The following is a 24,957-nucleotide window of genomic DNA, read 5'->3' on the forward strand; positions in this document are numbered from 1 at the left end:
AAATTGATTGGGAGTAACGTTGAGTAAAGTGCCTACAGTGTATCCAGAATATATATAATCAGTGAGCGCTATACTCAGGCTCTGGAATAATGTTATGCTCTAAAGAAATAAGATAGCCTTATCAAGCCAGCTACGTAAACTGGGGATTTCCTTGGACTTAGCTGCAGGGAGAGGAAAATATTTTCTAAGTTGTTTGTTTTGTGAGCTTCTCTGGTTATTATGTATATTGGTGATGTAATCGCATAGATAGACTACAAAACTATATGAGTGAGGTCATTAAGAGATTTAGGATTTTTTTCTTTCTTTCTCAAGAGTACACTGCTGACCTAAGAGCTTCAGTTGCTACTCAGGCTTCACATTGGGAAATATATCTTAATAAGGTAGCTACAAACTAGCGATGAAGGACCACAGAGTTAGAGCAAATATTAACATACTGTCAACACCATGCATTCTGTTCTGCATGAGGCATTGTGGTTACAGCGGTGGCCTGCCAGCAGGCTATCTACCAGCACAAGAAAAACTAGCCTAATAGACTGCTGAGTCAGAGAGAGAGAGAGAGAGAGAGAGAGAGAGAGAGAGAGAGAGAGAGAGAGAGATCAAAATGGTATTAACAACAATGCAGCGATATTCGATGAACCGTAGCGTTATCTATTAAACAAGAAGAAAGAAAAAAAAAATCATCAACGCCTCTCAGCAACGCGAGACGCACCTGACGTCATGTAAGAAAGTTACCTTTTAACGTTTGTACTATATGAGGTGGATAGCATGAAACTGAAGGCATCATCTGGGATTTTAGAGGGGAATCCCATGGAAACGATCTCCAGTGTGGTGAGCTCTTACGAGAGACACAGCCCAGACAAGGCCACGCGAGCGCCAGTGACCGGATGTGTGGTTGTGTGCTCTCTACACCTCTTCCAGTCATGTTCTCAGTTGACTGCCAGTGACAATAGAGTGTACTAACAGATCCACCGTACAATGGTGCTCCCGAAAGTTTGCATACAATCAGTGTGACTTTAATTTGTTAAGTATAACCAAAAAGTTTGTGGTGTATGACCTTGAAAATACATAGTGGAGTAACTTAAGTGCGTCTTAGAGTGTTACGTCTTTTGAGACTTGGACAAGAATAATGAGACAGCGTGAACGAAAGTAAGTCTAGTAATAATTGAGTAAGATTATAGTTTTATTTTGTCAGATAATTTAATTATTCGCTTTTGCGACAATAATTACATTTAGCTATTAAGTATATAATGTTAGGATCTAAAAAAAAAAAAAAGAAATTGATCCAATGAGCAGCAGTAGCAAACTGCAGTAATATCTACCGATAACTGTGCTTTAAAGAAATCTGTAGTGTATAACTTGGTTAGTAGTGAAGGAGGGGGCGGCAAGCTAGAACGCATCGCCCCACGTGACCAGTGGCAGCCAATCAGCGGCGTTGTTGTGATCTTGTTCCGGGAATAGCGTTTAGTCATCGGGACCAAAATACTGTGGTGTGTACCATTATTTCTCTATCATTTCTCGTGGTTTGGGACTTGACCATTCAACATGAATTAGCAGGCGTGTACATCAAGGAAGTGGCCGCGTCCTAAGGAGGTAAGAAGGGTGTAGTGTGTAGAGAGAAGTGAAGGTGGTGTGACAATCAAGGAGGCGAAGGGTGAGGCAGGCGTGCTGGCTCTGCTGGCTCATATGTAGGCAGTCCAGCAGGCCTCACACACCACCACTACCGTCACTTACCACCTGACACCAACCGCGATGAGAACCAACGGAGTTTCCCTTCCATAGTTTTTGATCTCGTACTTGTAATATCATTACCTGTCATCCTTTGTAAACTTTGGGCCAGACATTACCTCACGATCAATGGCTTGACAACTATTAGTGTAACTCTAGGATAGTTTTATAAGGCCTCAGATATCTCGAAGCAAATACGTCCTACATGAGTGAAGAACTAAAATCATAATGAAAGGTTAGTGTAGTACAAAATTTGCCTAAGAATGGAAGAATTAATGCATAATTGTGTACCTGTTTTGCGTTTACTCCGATTGTTTACCTTAGTGACTAAAGATGCCAGTGTGCCTCTTCTCTGTCTTCATGCAGCAGCCTCAAAGATGTCATGTAGTAAATACTTCCAGTTTTGTAAGAAGTGATGCTTTCAGATTTTGTTTTTTATGAGTGCTCCTGAAAAAAAAATTTAAAAAATAAATAAACAAGTGAATTAAGAAAGTTAAAAAAGTTAATATAATAAAGAAAGTTTGTGGCCCTTCTGTGAACTTTTTTCAGGATATGTGATGTGTTCATATAGTTTTGAGAGGTAGGCTCGGATGTTGTGTTCCATGTGCATGTATGTGTGTGTGTGTGTGTGTGTGTGTGTGTGTGTGTGTGTGTGTGTGTGTGTGTGTGTGTGTGTATGTGGACATGTTCTGAACTCTGGTAAAGATTTCCTACCATAATCTTTTCAGTTTTATGAAGCTGTATTTTCAGATAAATTTTGATGCATTTTTAATCAATATGACTGTTGATCCTCACAGACCCAATCCTTTCACTAAGATGGTATTTCTAAGGGAAATACACAACACATTTAAGCAAGAAATGTCTAATCCTATCAGAAAATATGAAAGAATTTTCATCCAATATAATAAGGCTTGTCTCCTGATGGACACCACAAAAAAAAATAATGATAATAATAAATTAATTAATTAATAAAAAAAAAAGAATAATAAAAAAAAATAAAATAAAATATAATAAAAATAAAAAATAAATATAAATAAATAAATAAATGAATAAAAAAATAATAAATAAATAAAAAATAAAATAAAATAAAATAAACAAATAAATAAAACTAAATAAATAACATCTGTCCATTGGTATGTTGGTTATGTAACAGTGAGTGGTTTTCAAAAGCAAATTAACTACACATTATAACTTCCTAACCTGATCAGTGGCACCCCTAGAATTGTTCAAAGTCGCACCAATTTGTGTATCTATCTTTTTGGCCGTGTAAATTGATGTGGCCAGCTGTGAAGCTGTAAAACCATGGCTGCACTTGGGGTTGTGAGTCCACACTTTGTGGAAGAGCACAGGATTTGCTGATGCTGAGGTCTCCTGCAGCAAGCTGTACTGGGAGTCTAGCTGTGGGCACTTTTGTGTTATGCAATGCGTGGCACAGCTTGCCAATTGCTGTCCTTTTCTCACGAAGGGAGGAGCTACGTTGCTTTGCTCCATTATTGTGGTTGACACCCATGGGTCAGCATGCACCATTTAATTGATCTTCTATTGTGTATGTACATGGCAAATTAGGAAGGAACAAGGACTCCAAGAACAAACTTGTGAGAAGTGCAAGTTTGAATGCAAGTGCTAAAGATTTAGCAACTACAAAGTGCTATAAGTCCAGATGTTATGAAAAGATACATACACGACTTTATGGTTTTGTCAACAAACATCTCAGTTTTCACCAGCAAATTAGAAAATACATTAACAGTCCTCCTTGCATAATTTTCAAAGTTATTGTTACTATCTTTTCAAATTCTGAGAAAATTGGGATGAAGCTTTCTGTGTCTTGTAAACCACTGTTTTTACTGTGTCTTCCTCTAATGATATAATTTTTTTCTGTAAGGCTGTAAGTGAAATGTTGCATTAGGACTCTTGAAACCCTTTAATTTCTTCTGCACCCCCACCCACTCCTTTTTGAACCCATTATTGGTAAAGTTTTGGCACCAAAAATACAATACTGATAGTTGACTTGTTTACTGCTAATATCCTCCCTATAACTGTCTTCTCTCCTGCTTCACTCCTGTCTATTACCTCCAGCTTCTTGTCCAAGCTGAGGTGAGAGCACTTGTGATGAGGAAGCTGGGTGCTGGGACTGGAGTTGGGGTGGTTGGCCATCGCAGCACAGGAGATATAATCTCACAACAGCTTTCAGAAGTAGTGAAGGCACTAGATATCACATGTGTAATCTTTGAGGAAGTGCAGGAGCAATCAATTTGGGGTGATGAGACCTACTTTCCCTGAACAATGATATGTTCACTCTAGAGAAAGTGCTACATGTAAAAAAAAATGTATGGAAAATAAGATTTCCACATTTTACTTCATTACTGATGCACAAATGAGCTGGTAGTTGCTTGAGCCTTTTTCAAAGTAGGATTTTCAATTCCCAAAGGCTAAGTTAATCTAGAAGCCACATCCCCTACTGGCCTACCTTCTTCCTGTTTTTGAGAGGGCTGCTGAGGGCTGCTACTCAAAGTTCTTGCCACATCTTAACCTCATTATATTTACCATGTTTCCAATCACCATATCAATTTGCCTTACATAAACTCATCCATATGACTTGGCTTGTATCATGTTTCCTGTGATGCATGTTAACTGTTGTATGGATGAGAAGGTATGTAATGGAGGACCAGACTAATGAATTTTAACTAAAACTCTTCTCAACTAGGCATTGTGCCTTGGCTATAGCCTGCAACTCTTGAGTTACCTCCATAAATTATGTGGATGCCCAGATCTTACTCTCCTGGTGTTGTTTCAAAGGTTGGCCCAGCCATTCAGTACTCAGTCCAATGTTCTATCTTCCAAAGTGGATCATGTAACATTCACCACCAATATATGCCACCGACCAGTCAGACTCCACAATCGTATATGTAGTGATGGGAGCATCAGTCTCCTCAAAAGATGCGTCTGGTGATTGCCTTTAAGTGACTGTGCTACAAAAGTTATGCTAAAGGCTCAGTCTTCAGCAGGTCCTTTTCATAGCCAACTCTACAGTACATCACTGAGCGTTGTTGTTAGTTATTAATTATATACCAGTTTTTGTCAGATTATTTTATTTGAGACATCAGAGTTGATTCATTATATCTCATTAATTTTATGAGGATACTTTGTCAGTATAAGAATGCTACAGTGGGGCCTCATGGTTAGCAACTCAAATGATATATATGTGTGTGTGTGTGTACACAGTGGAACCTTGGTTACCGAATGCATCCCTTTCCAAACAAATTGGTTTTTGAACAAAATTTTGAATTCGTTATTGCTTTGGTTGCAGTACCATAATTTGGTTCTAAAACAGTTACTTGATTTCAAATATTAAAAGACAGAAAAGTTGCTATTTATTACTAATTTATAATTTCTATAAATATTTACTTTGTTTTTATATATTTAGAGGAGAGACAGAGTGTAATGCAGTAATTCAGTTTTTGAAATAAGGGAAATGTGATCCCGTTGAAAAAGTCTCAATGTAAACAAACAGTTTTCGGTGCACAGGAGTTATCCCAAGCCACCTACGGCTCTATTGATGACCCCAATGCCATCACTGCCGCACAACTGGATTTTTCCAGTAGCTTTTCCCAGCAGCAAGATGTCTAGGTGCTATGATCACCTTAATTTTAGTGGTAAGTGGGTTGCTCCTTTCTGTGCCCTTCTGTAAGGCTTTCCTCACTAGATCAGTTACAAAAAGAATACCAGCACAGTCTAAACAGTATCTTCTGATAAGTTCTGAGTCATGAAGTTCATTCAATACATCTTTCTGGATAAATCATTTGTGAGCTGGAGATGTCGTGAAGCAGCCATCTTGGTTGTGGGAATGTCTGTCATAAGCCACTAAGACAGGGTAGACTGGTGTCTGGGAATGGATTAATCCATTTTACATTGATTCTTATGGGAAAAATGGTTTCAGTTTCCAAACAGTTTGGATTTTAAGCAGCATTCAGGAATGAATTAAGTTCAAGAACCGAAGTTCCACTGTGTATATACACACACACACACACACACACACACACACACACACACACACACACACACACATATATATATATATATATATATATATATATATATATATATATATATATATATATATATATATATATATATATATATATATATATATATATATATATATAACAATTATAAATCTATAAAGACAACAAACTTACTACTTTTCAGCCACAGAGTATTTTCACTCAGAGTATTTTCAGAGTACTTCACTTTAGCATTACTATCTGAGGGTCCTGCTCTCTCAGACTGCCCACTGTGTATTCTTACCACCATCACCACATATGCCATAATGTTTGCAAAATCCACTAAGTGCAGGTTCATGGTGAAAGAAGTGGTCAAGTTTGACAACACAACAAAAGCTGCCATGAGGGTAACACTTGTACTGATGGAAAGGGAGCAGTGTTGCTAATGTATTATTCAATTTTTTGCTCTGTATACTGTTGAGTATATTTAGAATACAATAATGTTTAATCCTATGTATATCAGTAAACAAGGCTTCGATCATTTATTTTATCAAAGAAACATTAGAAGATACAGCTGTGGATTTTCCATAATTTGCCAATACTGAGAAAATGAATGTCTTCCTTGTGCTACACTTTCTGCTAAGTGGTGAGCCTTCCACACTGTTTGCTAAGCATGGAGTCTGGTCACCAAGCGTGAGGATTGGTAGCCTTTGGAAGGAAGCTGTCGCTAAGTTTGGAGTTGCTTTGCTGAAACACACTGAACATGAAACCCCTCTTTAGGTATAATAGCAAAGTTTAATTTGTTGTTATAAATAAGGAAAATTTTAATGTAGTCAAAACAGAAACAAAACCATATTGGTCTAAATTTACCATTTGTCATGTTTCATATGTGGAAGATGTATAGTCAGCAACTACATTGGTTTACAATGGAATTTTGTAACATTCAGCTGGATTATACATAGATTGGTGGGAAAGGTGTCACAGTGAGTAACTCATTGAATACTCCGTGTTACCATTGGGTCACTGTTGTTTATGCATATTGAAGACCTTGCTGCCAGTTTTTTGGCCCACAGGCTTCTTCCTGTGCAATAAGTCAAAGCCATATGATCAGGTGTATAGGAAATGACAATGATATTTTTATGCAAAAAAAAATAGCATCACTTGTGCCTCACTACCACTGGGATCTTGCCTCACACTTTTCTCTCAGCACAACATTGCCTTCAACTGATATATATTTGGTAAAACATTTTAAATTATTTTAGATCTAGCACTTTCATGAAATATGTGGAGGAACAACAAATTTTCAGTGTACCAAAAAATATCTTGGAAAAATTTTATTTAGTAGGATCCAGAAAAAAATTATTCACAGGATCTGAAAAATGGTCCAGTATTATCAAACTTGTTCCTGTAACCTGTTTTAATCTCTCTCTCTCTCTCTCTCTCTCTCTCTCTCTCTCTCTCTCTCTCTCTCTCTCTCTCTCTCTCTCTCTCTCTCTCTCTCTCTCTCTCTCTCTCTCTCTCTCTCTCTCTCTCTCTCTCTCTCTATGATATATGAAGTTGCTGCAAGACCAGTAGGTTTCCTCCAATGGTTAGGTATTGAGCCTCATATTTTGCCATGCAAGATATCTCGGCAGGATTAGGTAGTAGGTCGTATGTAAGCTTACAGCTCTTTGACATGTCCCACATCTTTTTTTTTTTGGTAATTGAAAAAAGAGCAATGTCATGAAAGAAGACAAGATGTAATTATCACCTACCAACTGGATATTAACATTAGGGATCTCTTGGGTGTGTCATATAAATTAAATACATGTAAATGAATTTTGATTAAGATAACAACCCTGTTTTCCTCTCATCAGCTATCCTTGACAAAGGGCTTCCATGCACTTGGTATTTTTTTTTGTATTTTGTATTTATTTATTTATTTCTTTATTTCTTTCTTTCTTTCTTTATTTATTTATTTATTTATATTCATTTATTTATTTATTTTTTAGATCCATATTATCTCCTGTGATGATGGACTGTAAGGGTTAAATAATCATCATTAGGTTTTTGACCTAAAGCAACCAGAAAACATAATTAGACTTGGGCCATCCTTATCAGCAACTATTAGTAAAGCTTTGCTTATGTTATTCATGCAGTGAGACCACTATTAAAATTAGAAGCATACATCCTGCTTTTGTCAAGCTTGAGTGGGTGTTCCTGACATCCAGGTTACCTTACAGGTGCTGGAGGCATGGCTGACCCAATGTTCGTAGCACAACGCAGCAACAACCAGCTGTCTCTCAACATCAGTGACGTTAGTGAGTGTCTCTTCTCTCTTGGCCTGCTGCATGCTTAGATAATAGTGACTATCTATCAGTGTGCATTTATTTTGGTTCTTGTTGAAAACTAACATCTTCAGAGAGCTCTTCTCAAGATAAAAGCATATTGAGGTTAATCTGTTGAGGGCACCATTTACCAAGTTTAGTAGAATCATTATCTTCTGGATACAGCATTATTTGATTTTAAGTAATTTGGGATAGGTTGGTATATATTCAGCTACTGTATGGGATATATTTCCTCAAATGTCTATTGGAGTGGTGGTGTCACAACTAGTGAGGTTAAACCAAGATGGTAGGTTAGGAGATTTTCAGAGTATTGCTATCCACTTAAGTGTTGGGAAGAAGGGCTGGCAATGAAAAATATCTCTTCAAGAGATGTATTGTATTTTGTTTCCACTTACACATGGTTCACACTAAGTATATCTTGGTAGGATCTAATGGGGAAGCTACAGCATCATCATCAGTTGTTTACTCTAAGATTTTCCACTTACATATAGATCTCTCCCTGGCCATGGATGAGGTAGCAATCTCCATGTTGCCCAGAAAAGGCAGGAAGGAGAATGATCTGTATAAATATTTATGGTTTGGTTGCAGAGGTAAAGAGAAGATAAATCATGGATATGTTTAGGAAAAGTTCATATATAGTTTGCTTAGTGTGCCAGGTAAGATGTATGGGAGGAATTTGAGTGAATGTTTGTTGAAGATAATATTTATGGGATAGATGGGTATATACTTGGGGATTGAAGCATTCTACAGTATATCTGTACAAGTGGAGAGAGAATTAACATGTTACAAATGGTGTAGGACTGGTATCTGGACAGTTGTTCAGTATGTACTCTGATGGATGCATGATAGAGACCTTAGTAGAAATTTTGGAACCATACTTATAAAACAAAAGATATTGTCTCAGACAGTCATGTGCTATCAAAATAGTGGATCAGTGTCTTAGGAGTTAGGGAATGTGTTTGAGACACAACTCAAGCATCAAACATTGGTGAAGGAGCAGCAGTCCTCTCCTGTGGAGAGATGTTTGGGAGGATTTTGAATGAAGATTTGTTAAATCTTGTTGAAGATAACAGAAGGATGTCTAGCTGAGGTTAAATGATGTGCAGCAATCACTGATGGCAGGATTGTTTATATCGTGCTGATGGTGGAAGGTTGTCAATATTTGTAGTATACAGTCAAAATTACAATAACTTGCACAGGGTGTCCCAGGACATGCTTGCACTGTGAGAAATGTGTGTTATTAAAACAATGCATCCAATGAGAAAATACAAAATGTAAACCAAGTTGAGAGTCAAAAATATTTCCTTCCACAATTCCACCAAAAATTCACCTAACTAAAGACTGTATATAATAAATGCTACAATAGATTTCACCGAAAGACCACAATTTTATCCATGACAAATATAAGCAAATGATAAGTATCAGTAGTGGCAGAAACATAAACAAATCATCCTGCACTAGATAGCAAAGCAGCCTCGTATCTATCTTGGCTCTTGTATTGTACACGGCTCAGTATTTCATAAAGCTGGCTCTTGCTGTCACTCATCCAGTGTCTGTAGCCTTTGTCTTTGAGATGCTGCTCCTGCAACAGCTGCGTCACTTCACTGTGCTTCCCTCTTCTCACAAATCATTTCTGCCTTCACATTCTTTTCTTTTTCCATTACTTTAGTAAATAAAATATCATTAGGGCCAAAGCACTCTACACTCTGATTGAAAACTGGGGTGCAGAGGGAGACATCAGCCAAATTTGTTGTTTTGGAAATGTATTGGTTGAGACTACAATTCAGCAAGAGAGCGTGAAACAAGTGTGATTGGAAAACCATAGTAATTGGTCCTTGTATGCTAAAATCTATGATTTTAGGACCAGAGATTCACAGACAAAAAGTTTGCCCAGTGTGATAGCTAACTTGACAGACTGCAGCAACCCCTGATGTGACATGCTGGTGGTAGGAAGACAGGAATGTGGGGGGATAGTGTTGACAGCTACTAGTAACCAGCTGAAGAAGGATGGTGTGATTCAATCACTGAGTGGATGTCCTGGTGTCCCACCAAGCGTGGGAGGACACAGAAACGTGGAGTAAATGTAGGCCCTTTAATGTGTAGCAGACAGTGCAAGCACACTTACAAGACAGGATATGGGAACAGACTGACACTGTGAGACAAGGTGTGAACTGAAGGTAGGAACTGATGTTGCCACTTGGGCATTAACTGAATTAATAACATGCTCTGCCACTTCCTGACATGCATATGCACACACATGCATACTGACAGTAAACACTGTCCCACATCTCCCTCCCCTTTCATTCTCATAGGACACCTGTGTCTTGAACGTCCATCTTGGCCTTTCTTGATACTTTCTGAGCAGTGAGGCATAGGAAGGCACGATGATGCAGGCTCCAGTGGGGAGTCATTCCTAGACAGTGGGTCTGCAGGTGATGTTGGGTGGAGGAAGTGGTGATTCCTTCACCACACATGCCCACTTGGCATCCTAATAAGGTAATCCCAGGATCTACCGGCACTCATGGTGATGTCAACCTTGTCACAGTGTATTGTTGTAAGGTCCTGAACACGGACGACATTTTTTACTGCAATCAGTGGCTGGGGCCGGGCATGTTTATCATATTGAGCAGTAGCAACGCGAATGTGAGTGGCAGCCTGTAATTTGTGACTCTTAGATTTGGCTTGTCACTGCTCCCGATAAGCCTTGGTATGTTCAAAGACACAGGAATGTAGAGGGCAGCCATAGAGAATCTAAACTGGAGAGCGGCCCGTGTGGTTGTGGGTGTTCCAGAACTCGAGTAGGCCCCTGTCAAATGCTGCACAGTCAAGATTTCCTTAGGGGGACACCTTCTTTATAAGATACTACTGATTTGGGGCACCCCCCCATTTTTTTTTTTTCCTGTAAGCTGAGGATATACCTTTAACTGTCTCTTGTTACCATGTAAGGTGTTGTCAAACATTTTGGGGTGGTCCACCACCATGTTTATGGTGAGGCACATCCTTGTGCCCCACATTGCTCCATTTCTTCATCAACGCAATCACAGTCTTTTCACTTCCAATAGTTATACGGCTTATTTTCTATTCATTTCACCATTCTGGTGAAACTCTAACATTTGTGCTATGTAATCAAGGCCTATACATTTTCCAAGCATGGCACATCACTACAGCAGAACACTGTTTAAAAGAAACCCAGCTGTTTTGTTAGCCAAAGCAAGGAGCAGTCACAAAGGACAATTTTCCCTAATGTCAATATGTCAAACACTGAATCCATTATTCTGTGCTTTCATAAACATATGGGGAACTAACCTAAGTTGCCATGTAGTTATTTTCTTGCAACAGATTTTTTTCAGATTGAGGAGTGAGTTGCCAGTTTGTACAAAGGGACACATGTTGGCAGGAGTTCTAATTGTGCATGTTGCTGACTATAATTTTGGACTTGCTTTCAGACTACCTTCTTTTGAGACTGACACATTCAGTGGGCTTTTCTTATTTTTTATTTTTTTTTAATTTTAAATTTTTTTATTTATTTATTTATTATTTTTTTCTCTTTCTTCCATAATCTGGCCATAATCTCTCTTACATAAAAAGTTGTTCATAGGAAATATGGTCAAGAAGTTTTGAAGTTGGAGAAAAAAAATAATAGTACCAAAATTTATAGGTGCAGTTGGTAATAGATATTAGTTTTTGTTTTTATGTAAGAGTTAAATTAACTCTCACATTCAATGTTGACTTTGCATGTCATGAAATCTTTTTTAACAGACATCAATAAGACAGTTTTATATGTCATTGTGGGAAAACAAAATTCCAGTTGTCAAAATTTAGATCATGAGCTTGGATTTGCAGTGGTGGTTGTTGTCTGTCTGTGTGTGGATGCAGTAAATGTGCTTTGTGTCTTATCATGGTTAAACAAAGATCATTACTTCATTGCTTTTGTAGTGTGTTTATCTCATATCTTCCAGAAAGTGTATTTTTTTAATATGATGAAACATTTATCAGGCTATATTTTGATGAAAGCAAAATTATGTTCTTGAATCTTTTAGAAATAAAAAAAGTTTAAAGAGTAAAATTTTTGCATGTCAGCCAATTTCTATGTGCATTAAAACATTTTATTTAAGTAGTTGATTTTTCTGTTCGGCTATAGTGTTAAGTATATTAAATGCTTTGAAGTGGAAGGTATACTGGCCTTGAGTAGATCAAGGAATAAGTAGGATGTATGGCTTGGTGTGTTGCTATTAGGTGATAAAGGCTGATCTAGCTAAATATGAAAGTTACCTTTCAAAATGATGATGGCATCTTTAGAGATCTGGTGTCAATAGATATTCAGGATGTCCATAATGTCATGCTATGGAAAATATCCAATAAATGGTTACCACATTCTCTGGCGCAGTCTTCAAGGTAGGGAAGTTTTAAAATAACTAAGGTAAAAATCATGGCAGGGTTTCAGATTTATTTGTTAATAATACCATCATCGGTACTCAAAATAGTCCTAAAAGACATGAAAGCTAGGATTCCCAGCGTATACACTGTTGTGTTACCATCACTATTGGCCTGTGTGATATATTTGCTGGTAATGCAGCACTAATGCTCCTCCCACAGCTCACACTCACTATTTAACACTGTTGGTGGATTATGTGTTTGTGCTGATATTAATATAAGCTTATGGTGGCTTATTTAATAAACATAGATTAGAAAGGAGAATTTTTAATAATGGTGTTGTGACTAATACTACTTACTGCCGACTACATTTTACTACAATGATTTAATCTCAGTATCACTTAATTAAGTAAACAGTTTGTTCACAAAGTGATGTTGAACTGATGAGAGTGTGGTCATCAGCAAGTTTTTATTGGCACTGCTCAACATCTCCTACTTGACTACCTAGGTGTAATCCAGCTGCTCTTTGTGTCCTTAATGATACAGTCATTCTTTAGTGGAATGCTACTTTGCATGTGGCTGGAATTTTAGGATTATCATGCATGCTGTACAGTATTTGTATTGTTACTTCTAGCATAAACACTGTATAGGGGGAAAAACTGAGCAATACTAGTTATTCTTCATGACCATCATCAGAGACTCCCATTAGGTATTATTGATGTGATTGAAATTTTCTGTCCTCAGTTGACATCATTGGCCAGGATGCTCCAGAGTGTGCTGCCTCTGACATGTCAGTGTACGGTGGTCTGCAGATGGGAGGTGGTGGAGCTGGAACAGCCAGTGAAGCAAACTTTTCTGCAATCACAAATCTTTCCAGGACAGACCCTGACCTGGAAAATAAAAGGAAAGCTTATGTAAGTTTTGTATTTTGAAGTCAACTTAGAGTTAAGATGGTCAAGACCATGTCAGTACACAATAGATTGAGATAAGCAATGGGTTATTTTTCATACATGGGCTTAAATTTCAAAACTTGTATTGGTGGAGATACATGATATTGTGGTGGAAGATTGTTAGTTATTTTCAAAGCTGTAAGTGCAGTAAACAATTTTCCATAAGATGTGCACTCCTGAAATTCCTCCCTGTGCATCATAGGTACGACTCATAGAGCAGCCCCAGCCTAAGGCCCTACGGTTTAGGTATATCTGTGAAGGCCGCTCAGCAGGGTCCATCCCAGGAGTCAACAGTACAGCAGAAAATAAGACCTACCCAGCCATTCAGGTGAGTTAAAGTATAGCATAGACATGGCTTTTAAGATTCATAATAGTTATACATCCTTCACTATTAGGGAGTTCAACATTCATGGATTCCATCATTCATGGATTGGTGCTAAGAGAGAAATGTATGTGGATTTTATTTTTCTTGGGTTGCCATCATTTCAAATCTCATATGTAGTGGTTCACCATGCCACACACACACACACACACATACACAATAATAGTTTTGATGACTAATTGTGTAGACCTCCTACTGCTTTTCTGTACATTGTACATATTTCCCACTGCTGCCCACCTGTCTTTCATGTTAAAGGGAGCATCACACAATTTACCCTTCAGAGAAACTTAAGAATTCATTCCATTGCTTTGGCTGAATTAATGAACAATCCTTTCACTCTGATGTATTATTCCTGTGATTGTTGAATAGACAATATAGATCTTTTGATGATGATTCAAGAAATTTGTTAAATTACATGAGTAACTCGGCAAGTTTAATAAGTAGGGCGTTACTTTGGCAGTATCATATGGGTTCAGGAGTGTTTTTGGGGGGCACACCACCACAGGCGAGATCAGTTTTTATAGGGGTGTACCAGTTATTTACAGATTTTAAACTTTTGTGAATGTCTGTTATCTAAACCTGGTGAATGTTGGGGGCACTGGCTGTATTTACATTTGATATTTAGTCAGTACTAATCTCAGTTTATTAAGATCAGGTATTAGTATAGATAGGTTAAGCATTAACCTATCTATACTTTACATATAAGTTAGTAAATGATATTGCATTACTATACTTCAGGTGATGGGCTACAAGGGCCCTGCTGTGGTAGTGGTGTCGTGTGTTACTGTTGATCCCCCGTACCGTCCTCATCCCCACAATCTGGTGGGGAAGGAGGGCTGCAAGAAGGGTGTTTGTACGATGACTATCAACAATGACTCAATGCAGTGTGTGTTCAGTAACCTTGGGATTCAGTGCGTCAAAAAGCGGGATGTGGAAGATGCACTTAAACTGAGGGAAGAAATCCGAGTTGATCCTTTCCAGAGTAAGTGTGTGATCAAGTGTATGATTTTGTACTTAAGTACCCATTTCTTAGATTTTGATGGTCAGGATATTCTCTTTGTTTGTATTTCTGATTTTCTGCTTGCTGAACAATCTTTGAGCATGATGCCCTTTATCAAATTAAGAGATCTCAGTTCCCCTCCTTCCATGTTATGCTGTTCTCTCAAAAGAAATATACCTTCAAAATTCATGATGTAGATCTTACTTTTGATATATGTATAAAATATGTATCATGATGCTTATGCAAAGCACCTGGTCATTTTAGGATATAGAAGGTTGAAGCAGGATTAACTAATTGGAATAGTTTGCATCCCTGTTGGCATGCTATATTACATCAGGCCAACAGCCAATGCACATTAAGCATATTTTAAGTATATTTGTTTCTATCTACTTTGATGCCCTTTCCCTCTCTGGGGCTACACAAATATTTTTTTTTTCCCTGCTCAGCCATCCCTGTTTGGATGTTCAAAGCCTTATCTTTCATATCCCTCCCTCCAATAATTGTCCAGTGCTATCTATTTTATCGGCAACCACCCTCTTACATTTCATCCTTCTAACTCATTAATTCTTACCACATATTCAGACTTCGTCAATGTGCTTTTCTTTATCATTGCAGCTGCTCAAAAATCTATTTCTTTTACTACTTCATCCATGCTGAAACATTCTTTCACATCTATATTATGCTCTCAATCTTTCAAGTCCACATGTACATATTTGTGTAACCAACTCTACTTTACATATTTGTAATTACTGTTTTCCTCTTTAACTGTATCTTTCAATAAATGTTTACCAACAAGTCATCCATTCATGATAATATTTGAGTATATTCTGTTGTGTTCCAGCTGGTTTCAGTCACAGAAGCCAACCTCAGAGTATAGATCTCAATGCCCTGCGACTCTGCTTTCAAGTATTCCTGGAAGGTCCAGAGAAGGGAAAGTTCACATTTCCTCTGAAGCCTGTTGTTTCCCATGCCATATATGACAAGAGTAAGTGTTGTGATTGGCCTTTTATCTGTTGTAGACCTTAAGACGCTTGATTTTCAAACTGTGGTTTCAGAAAACTATATTTTTGTTGTTCAGATTTTCTTCTTTAAAATCTTTCAGATGCTTGATTCATGCTAAGAAAAATGTGGTTGATTATGGTTTTTATTTATTTATTATTTATTTATTTACTTATTTTTAATTGCAATTTTTATTTATTTATTTATTTATTTATTTATTTATTTATTTATTTATTTATTTATTGCTGATACACTAAGATCTTACATGTAGCCAGTGCAAAACTAATGGCACTATTGGATTTCTACCTATATTTGCTTAGAACCTAATGAAAAGAATCCTGGCCATGCAGTTCAAGTTAACTGCCACCTTGGTCAAGCTTGTAATGTCATTGGTGTTCACCTTCCCCCTGTACCACCTCATCATTTTCCTGTCTGAGTTTCTGTGGGGTCTTTGCTAAATAAAGTAAAACAAAAGTTCAGTAAAACTTATGCAAAGAATGTGAATGAAAGAATATGAACAGTGATCATAGGATATTTAGACAGGCAGGTTTTGGCAGATCTTGATGCAAGTGAGGCAAGAAATTGTGAATGATGATGATGGTAACATAATCTTATTAGTGGCTTTTTTTAATATTGTAAAGGGAAAGATTACAGGCAAAGAGAAAACAAAACTTGGGGAGACATCACAGTTGGCAGTGGAGAGCAAGAATGGGAGGAGGGAAGTGGTGGCAGTGGTAAGGAGGGGAGAGGGATGGCTCAGCAGCTTCCCTTCTCTTCTTAAGGCTCTGTGTCACACTGGCACTTTTTCCGTCGATTAATGCGATTTCCGTCGATTTTTCATCGTTCCGCATGAACTTATCGCGTGTATCCATGTAGCAAACTGGTAAAAGTATAAGTTAAAAGGAGAAAAGTGACATTCATGCCATGTATTGGTCTATATATTATGGAAAAATCTATTTTACCATTGTGGTTTGTTTATGAGTGAAGTGTCTGGTGTACACATGCCTTTGCTGTACTTGTGTTATGATGCTTGATGATCATAACTTTTGTAAGATTCCCCATAATTGACTTCATTGTCTCTTGCATTTCCAACAGAAGCCACCTCTGACCTTATCATCTGCAAATTGAGTGACTGCACCAGTAGTGTGGCAGGAGGGAAAGAGATTATACTGCTCTGTGATAAGGTCACTAAAGGTAGTACACTGCTTATATTCATTGTATTCCATATTTTTCATTATTATTAAGCTACCTATTTTTCATAAACTTTGAAACACAATTTTTGAATTATATTTTGAGGATCTGTAGTTCTCAGTAAGAACTACATAACTTTGATACATATAAGACTCAATTGTAGATATTTCTTAGAAAGTATATGGAACATGTAGGTAAAGACTGTATGTGAGAATAATTGTGAATGCAGAGTTGTTTGTGGTAGGCAGGGAGGTGGGGGGCTCAAGTTAACAGTGTTGGCTCAACAGAGGACATCCATGTGCGATTCTATGAGGTGAAGGATGGCATGATCGAGTGGGAAGGCTTCGGGGACTTTCAGGCCTCTGATGTTCACAAACAAGTGGCCATTTCCTTCAAGACGCCGCGATATAAATCCCTTGAGGTTCGTAAGTACCATGTGGTTTAGGCTTAAGGTAGCATTCCAGTTTAAATTTTCTTTGTAATGATGGTACTCTCATGAATCTGACAAAGACAGTGGAATGTTTGTCATGGCTTGAAATGTTGGCACCATGATTTATATGAAAAGAATTTTCAGTGTTATGAATGGTAATGTAAGTTTGATGTGGATTTGTTCCATACATTTTTGGAATGAGATGCATGTAACTCATATTTGTTTGGACATTATTCACATGAAATCTTTTTGAAAAATAATAAAACAATAATATAAAACACAATAATTAACGAACAAGAAAAATAATTATTTTTGTTTGCCCATCTATACACGTGTGTGAGAGAGAGAGAGAGAGAGAGAGAGAGAGAGAGAGAAATTGGTGGTAAAGTTACTTTCTCTGTTCTCTTAAGGTGGAGAACCCAGTGAAGGTGTATGTGCAGCTGTTGCGACCCTCAGACAAGAGCACCAGTGAGCCTCGCCCCTTCCAGTACTTGCCGCTTGACTCAGGTAGGCCCTTTACCTCTTTCAAGAGACTTAAGAACAATTATGGTCTATTTCAACGAATTTTGGGGTTGGATTCTCCAATGACTGCAGAAGGAAGTGAAGAGACCCTGCGGCGAAAGACCCCAACACCAGCCCCTCGCTCACCTGGTCCCTTGGAGGTAGCCATCATAGATGATGTCAAGCCGAGGCCCTTAGCTGATTTAAAGATGGTCAGCCCTGTTGCAGGGAAAATTCAGTCCCACCCTCCACAGAGTGGTTCACCTCCTTTAGCCTCTGTTAACAAGCCCAGTATTTCTCCATCCTCTGCTCCATTACCTCTTACATCCAGCTCTCCACCCTTACTTACTTCCCCTGACCAAAGTGTAGATGATATTCGGCAGAGACTAACAGCTACCTTGGAACGCAGGAAAGCTGGGGGTGCTACTTCACCACGGGTGCCAGCTCCAATGCGGCCATCACAGTTCTGGTCTGATGATGCCAGTGTATACTCTGACACAGACGTGCTGGATGAGGTTCTGAGTCAAGGAAGTGTGAATGACTTGTTGTCAGCAGTGGGTGAAGGTTTGGCTGTTTATGAAGACCTAACTAGCCTTCCTGATCCTACTGCAAGCCAGATAACAGATCCTGATGCTGTATATGGAGATGCTTCTTATGCCTCATGCTACTCTAATCTGGAGTTTGTTATGGGCCAAGCTAAGGCCAAGGACTCTCCACCTGTACTGCCACCAAAGAAGAATCCCAGGGCATCCATTCCTATCCTGGATGATGACTATGGGGAGTATGGCACTCCCTCAGGACAACCAGTCCATCCCAACAAAGCTGCATTGTTGCTGGAGCGTGGCTTTAGGACTGAAACGGGACTATCTTCCAACCACATTGTGGACAATTCCCTCTATTATGACTCCAATGGGCGAGGAACTGGCCAAGAATGTGACCAGTTAGAGGACTTGTGGGATGATGCTGCTGGTCAACCACAGGAGGTGAGTTGTGACCAGTTGCCCCGCACTGTCCTGGACCTGTTTGTGTAAGGCCCAGCTGGCTGAGGCAGCACAAGTATAGGAAATGAGGTTAGTCAAGGACTACCACATACTTTCATGATGGAAAGTAGTTTTAATCTTGTGTTTTGGCATTGTTTTATAATGAGTGAATGGTATCTTCTGTATTTAAAAACACATCTTTCAAGATCTGCTTATTAATGCATTTGCCTAATGTTTAATTAGTGTTATTTTTAGAATACAGTTGTGCAATAAGAAGTGTTGGGAAAAGACAAGTTAGAGAGAAACATAATTGTAAAAGATTTACAAGCAGTAAGATTGTAAGTGGAAGTGATTGACATCTCAATGACTAAAAAGTGGTTGACATCTGAATTATTTCAGTGCCCAGCAGAAAACTGAATTATTGAGTTTTGCATATATATATATATATATATATATATATATATATATATATATATATATATATATATATATATATATATATATATATATATAATGCTGTGGTTAGAATTAATTGTATAAAATTCATCATGATCAATATTTTCAGAGAAAAATAAAATTTAAGTTGATTTGTATTGTTCAAGAAATTGGTTGTATATTAGAGGATATGTTGAGTTATGCTATCACATCTAGTCAAGAAACATGGGTATATATGGTTGTGTTTATCGTTATAGCTTTACAATAATTTATCATCAATTGTTATTAAACAGTGTTTACATTGCAAAAAAATGGCATATATTGTGTACAGGAGCACTTAATTATGAGATAGGATCATGAATCACTCACTATATATAAGGGTCATGAGAGCTTCTGTGGGTAGATTTTTAAAGTAGAATAAAGTTAATTAATTAATTTATTTTTAAAATGAATAATACAGTTACACAGAGTATTGATTGTAGACCTTTATTGTGATCATAAGACACAATGCAATGTATTTTTTGTGTTACAAGACAGCACAATTTAGGAAAGGCAGCTTATGAGCAAAAGTTTTATGGTTGGCAGCAATTTTGCAGAAACCTCTTAATCTAGTCACTCACATTAATATGCACTCATTTTATATTTGTCATGAGCCATTAAAATTTCTTTATTTTATGTGTACACTTTGGCTATCAACTACCTTTAGTGGTATGGTAATAGCTCATTTTTAGTCTTGCATAGCAAAGTTCTGCACACCTCAGGAAGACAGAATTAATGCATATTAATCACATTAATATGCACTCATTTTATATTTGTCATGAGCCATTAAAATTTCTTTATTTTATGTGTACACTTTGGCTATCAACTACCTTTCGTGGTATGGTAATAGCCCATTTCTAGTCTTGCATAGCAAAGTTCTGCACACTTCAGGAAGACAGAATTGCTGATATTTTGTTTTTGCTGGACAGCAAAATCATACCAGCCTATTAATATTGTTAATATTTTTTTGTGTGGGTAAATAGGAGCAAGGACACAGAAGCAGACAATCCCAGGTTGTCTTCACCAGGCTGAATATCCAGACCTTAGACTTCTTAAATGTGAGCTGACTGCATTGACTTTCAGGCCACATATTACATGCATAAAACAGCCATACGTTTGTACATATGATAAAGTTATTGATTTTACAGACTATTTGACATTCGTTATCCTTTCAATATGCCAGTACACACAAATCAACCCAAGATATACATGATGGTTACATTCATGTCAGCCAGACTCAACATTATGCTGTCAGTGCCAAGCAATCAAAAACAAGCATTATGTGCATTGTATAGCTGAGTCTAATAATCTTGGGAGTTGATTATCTTTGTTAATGTGCTTCAGTTTTTTCACTAACATCATTCTGCTCAAAATAATCAGACAGATTTGTAAGTGCTAAAATACTGTGACAGGTATTTGTACAAAGACTTAATGAACCCAATGTTTCAGCTGCTTTTAATAATTTCTCTCACTGAAGATGAATAATGTCATCTGACTTAATTTTTTTCTCCAGAAAAAAAAAAAGTTATAAAACATTTAAGTGATTATTTTCCACCAAGATTTTGTAGACCAGGTTGATTTATTTATTTATTTATTTATTTATTTTCTCAAGGTACCTGAAGCTACATTTCAATATATACACTGGTAAATGTATTCTTTCAATACTGTGAAACAATTTCCTGAGTTTAATAGTTTATGGCTAATTCATTCAGAGTAAATTATGAAAATTTCCATGGCAAAAGTTGTATACAGTCCTTTTTTTTTTTTTTTTTTTTTTTTTTCTCTCTCTCCATTACTTATCTTGACATTGGTCATGTAGTACTGTTAATAACTAGTGGTTAACAGAGAAAAGGTGAGGGCCATGACACTGTTGGGAGTGGCAAGGATGAGTGGAAGTGTCTGTTCAGGGTTTCCGTCTATATGGTGCTTGATGAAGTAAACCCTCATTCTAATTAGACAGTATCATTAATAATATTTGATACCTAGTCAAAGATGTATTCCAAAGAGCATTAAAGCTGAGTAAAAAATTAAAAGTAACAATAAAAGTAATTCAGTTATCTATGTAATTCTCACAGTGAAAGATAAATTGTAAACAGTAACAGTTTAAGTTTAAAAAATACCAGCACTTTTATATGATAAGTATAGAATGAGGTTTTACCATGTTTCCAAGTCCTGTTGTAATGTACAGGACAGTAGTTGTTATATAGTTTATAAAGTATCTTAAGTGTTGTGAGCTAGCTATGTGAGACTGCAGATTTTCATCACAAAGTGCAATACCTTTGATGTAGCAAAGTGACACCCACAAAGTTCTATTTTGTTTATGTAGATTAGTGTAGAATCTGTTATGTTCATGATTACTGTTATTGTGATGGAAATATTTTCCTCAGTCAGCATCTTATAAATGTGTAACAAGCCTTGAAGATGTATCTTGCCCATTGGGTAGGTTGGTACAGAAACTCTAATATTTAAATATTAAGTGTATCCAGTGCAACAAAATATTACGTACAAGGCACAAGTTTTTATTCTACTGCACACTTACTGTAAAGACAGACCAAGGATTATATCAGGAACAGATTAGAATGAAAATTGATGACTGTTGGTTGTAGACAGATTTTGAAATAATCAATTTTCTTTATTGCCTCTGGCCTTTCCTCTTCACATATCCCTTTGCTTTAGTTTTCTTTCTATTCTATTCTGATACTTGGTATTCAGGTTATAAAAGAAGAGTAGTTACATTGTTACCAAAGAATAAGTGATGGGAGTTCATTATCAGTATTTTTTTGGTGTACATGAGACATGTCTGTATGAGACACACCTATACAAACAGTACAATCAAACTGAATACTTTGCCAACATATAATGTAGTTTTAAACCAAAATTTTAACATAGTGACTTAGAAATCTCTCTCTACATGACTTGTAAACTATAGTATCAAATTTACTGGATAAAAGGCAGAGAAAAAAAGTTTGTGCTAATTTTGTCATCCATCTTTCATTTATTTTTTACTTCACTTCATTTATATTTTGTATGTTCTGCCTTTGGTCTGTTTTTAATATGCTTATGGACATTCCTCTAAATTATGTTCATATTTGCATATTTTTTTGTTTAACTGCTTCTCTTATTTTTTTTTTGTTAATTATCTATTCCCAATATTCTTTATTTTCACCTTTTCACCCTACAACTTGCTGTGCAACTTATAATTTTATTTTGTCAGGTAACTTGAAGCATATCTCCTACTTTCTCATCAGTGTTTACCGTTAATCACTTAACACTTAGGTCACTTTCCACCATTAAGCATCTTGATTGTGAGTCAGTTGCAGAACAAACACAGTGTCTTGATTTGAATCAAGCCAACACATATGACCAATAAAACACTACAACAATGTTTCTTGGCAAAGGTGCATCTAATTTACAGCAGTTTTCATGGGATTTAAAGAATTCTAGCAGTGTTCCTAAATAATAATTATACAAATGTTATATCAGTTGTAGTTTTGTTAATTTTTGAAAATCTGTATTTTACAAAGCTTTTAAAGTAGCATCCTTCCCTGTGAGCAGATTTTATTCTTTTGCATAAGAAATAGTATGCAGATTGTTCTAGCTTCTTCTGTGAATAGAGCTATTGCATGAAAATGATAATTTCAAAACTTTGATAATATAGACCTTAGGTTCCCAAGCCTATTTAGTAGAACCAGACTGACCTCTGTTGACAATATTTACTGTATTTGAGGAAAGTGAGAGTTTTAATTTTAGGTTTCCTCAAAGCAGAATAACCTTGTATCTATACTCAGAGGAGAAAGTTAAGTTAGTCCCATAGTGTGCATTTTCTACAGCATGTGAAATGCTATTTATAAATATTGTACCTATAGATAGATTACAATTGTCAGTGCTGAATCCCTCTAATGTTCCCTTCCTATTTTAAAATTTCTTGTAATAAGATCTTGCTCCTTATTTTTTATTGATTTGTCTTTCTCACCTATTCTTATTCCCATTTGTCACTTGCCAGTCACTCCACACTTTCTTGGTGACCTGAGTCTGCCAATACTCAAAGTTTTTTCCTCATATGCACAGTGCCTTGGTCTTATCTCAGGCTGATGTAATGATAGCTTTTTCATTAACCATTTTCCAGATGTTAATGTAAATTAATGCATCTGTTTCTGCAGAGAGAGAGAGAGAGAGAGAGAGAGAGAGAGAGAGAGAGAGAGAGAGAATTTTCATGATATTAAGTTTGTGATCTTCCCTTATTGTAGGCAAGGTTCTGCTCATGTATGTTCTATTTGAATTGCTTTGTTTTCAACTTGATATTATGTAATTCTTTCTAGAGACACTCAAGCTTAATAATTCTATTGATTCCATGTGGCTCACAAACATGTATCTTTTTCTAAGCATATTCTAAGATTCTTCATCTTTGGTACTTTCCCACTGATTTGTCAAGTTTTATGCATGGACAGTTCCAGTGTTCACATTATGTGCTGTGCTAAAGAAGCAGGAAATGGAGCAATGGCTGTGCTTAGAAAAACTTGTGGAGGCATTGAAAATACATGGAGAGAATTCCAAATGGTTTCATGATTTAATTTAGATGGGCAGCTTTAAATATAAAGTAATAGAGATAATAAATATCTATTAGGAGAAACAATAACTTTTTTGACTTGGAAGTTAATTGATTTAATGAAAGCTGATTTACGAACAACCAAAGTTCTCTTTTAAAGTGGGAATTTCAGTTTGTACAAAGTGGTTAATACAGTTTTTATGGGCTCTAAGTTTTTGTGCAGAGAAAGAGAGTGTGGAATTTTTGTTATTTACTGTGTAACAAAATTCTTTGAAAGAAACTAATAGGGGCTGTGGTACTTAGAGAGCAATATCATTAGAAAACATGTAGTGTTAGGGCTAGGAGATTGCAAGCCAGCTCCAGTTTGCCTTTTTTTTTTTTTTTTTTTTTTTTTTTTTTTTTTTTTTTTTTTGCTAATAACTTTGGGTAACCCAGAGATTAAGTTTTTATGCCCTTCTGCTTTTCAACAATGGTTATAAACCATTTCTCTTTTGGGTATTGTTTGGGTATTGTTTGTCATATTTCCCAAAGTTGACTTATTTGTTGTGAAAAGCATGATGGACACAGTGCTCTAAATAATATACATAATTATTTACATAATAAATTATTTACTTGTGTGTGTGTATTTGTGTACATGCTTGTTAAGTAATTGAAAAACTTAAAGTTGTTATTTTTAGTAATTTGCTTAGAAATTGTTTAAATAACATTACTGTATAAATAATTTTGAATTATGATGAATCCATCTTCACAAGCATATGCTTGCTCCTCTCTGTGCTTCTGAATTCAGACATAATGATTGTTGTGTATTTGCCTGACATTTAAACTTGCTCAGGGTGGCTAATAAAATTGCAGATAGTGGAGGGAAGGAGAGAGTGAAGAAGGGAATAGCTGTAAGAATGAGAGAGAGAGAGAGAGAGAGAGAGAGAGAGAGAGAGAGAGAGAGAGAGAGAGAGAGAGAGAGAGAGAGAGAGAGAGAATGTGAGTGGAAAGATGCAACACTGTATTGGTTTATCCAGGTAATCTTAAACAGGAAGTTTGTCTTATTATCTGTTAGGAAATCATTGCCTTTACATGAAC

At 36.7% G+C, this 24,957-nt stretch overlaps 1 protein-coding gene across 5 annotated transcripts in view; it reads left to right on the forward strand.

Moving 5' to 3' along the window:
* The first annotated feature begins 842 nt into the window (after positions 1-842).
* The window catches only part of LOC135107853 (transcription factor p65-like), a 30,296-nt gene continuing 6,181 nt past the window's right edge, over positions 843-24,957 (forward strand). The window contains exons 1-9 of one of the 5 annotated variants that reach the window (XM_064018145.1): positions 843-1,590; positions 7,949-8,026; positions 13,172-13,341; positions 13,580-13,705; positions 14,498-14,741; positions 15,601-15,744; positions 16,854-16,952; positions 17,237-17,370; positions 17,790-17,886. In XM_064018145.1, coding sequence (XP_063874215.1) covers positions 7,960-8,026; positions 13,172-13,341; positions 13,580-13,705; positions 14,498-14,741; positions 15,601-15,744; positions 16,854-16,952; positions 17,237-17,370; positions 17,790-17,886 — 1,081 coding nt within the window. In that variant the 5' untranslated portion in view covers positions 843-1,590; positions 7,949-7,959. Of the gene's footprint in view, positions 1,591-1,626; positions 1,961-7,948; positions 8,027-13,171; positions 13,342-13,579; positions 13,706-14,497; positions 14,742-15,600; positions 15,745-16,853; positions 16,953-17,236; positions 17,371-17,789; positions 17,887-24,957 lie in introns of those variants that run through there. The other 4 variants (XM_064018146.1, XM_064018144.1, XM_064018147.1 and 1 more) reach the window with 4 other exon arrangements.

Source organism: Scylla paramamosain, chromosome 16 (genome assembly GCF_035594125.1).
Source record: "Scylla paramamosain isolate STU-SP2022 chromosome 16, ASM3559412v1, whole genome shotgun sequence".
NCBI lineage: Eukaryota > Metazoa > Arthropoda > Malacostraca > Decapoda > Portunidae > Scylla > Scylla paramamosain.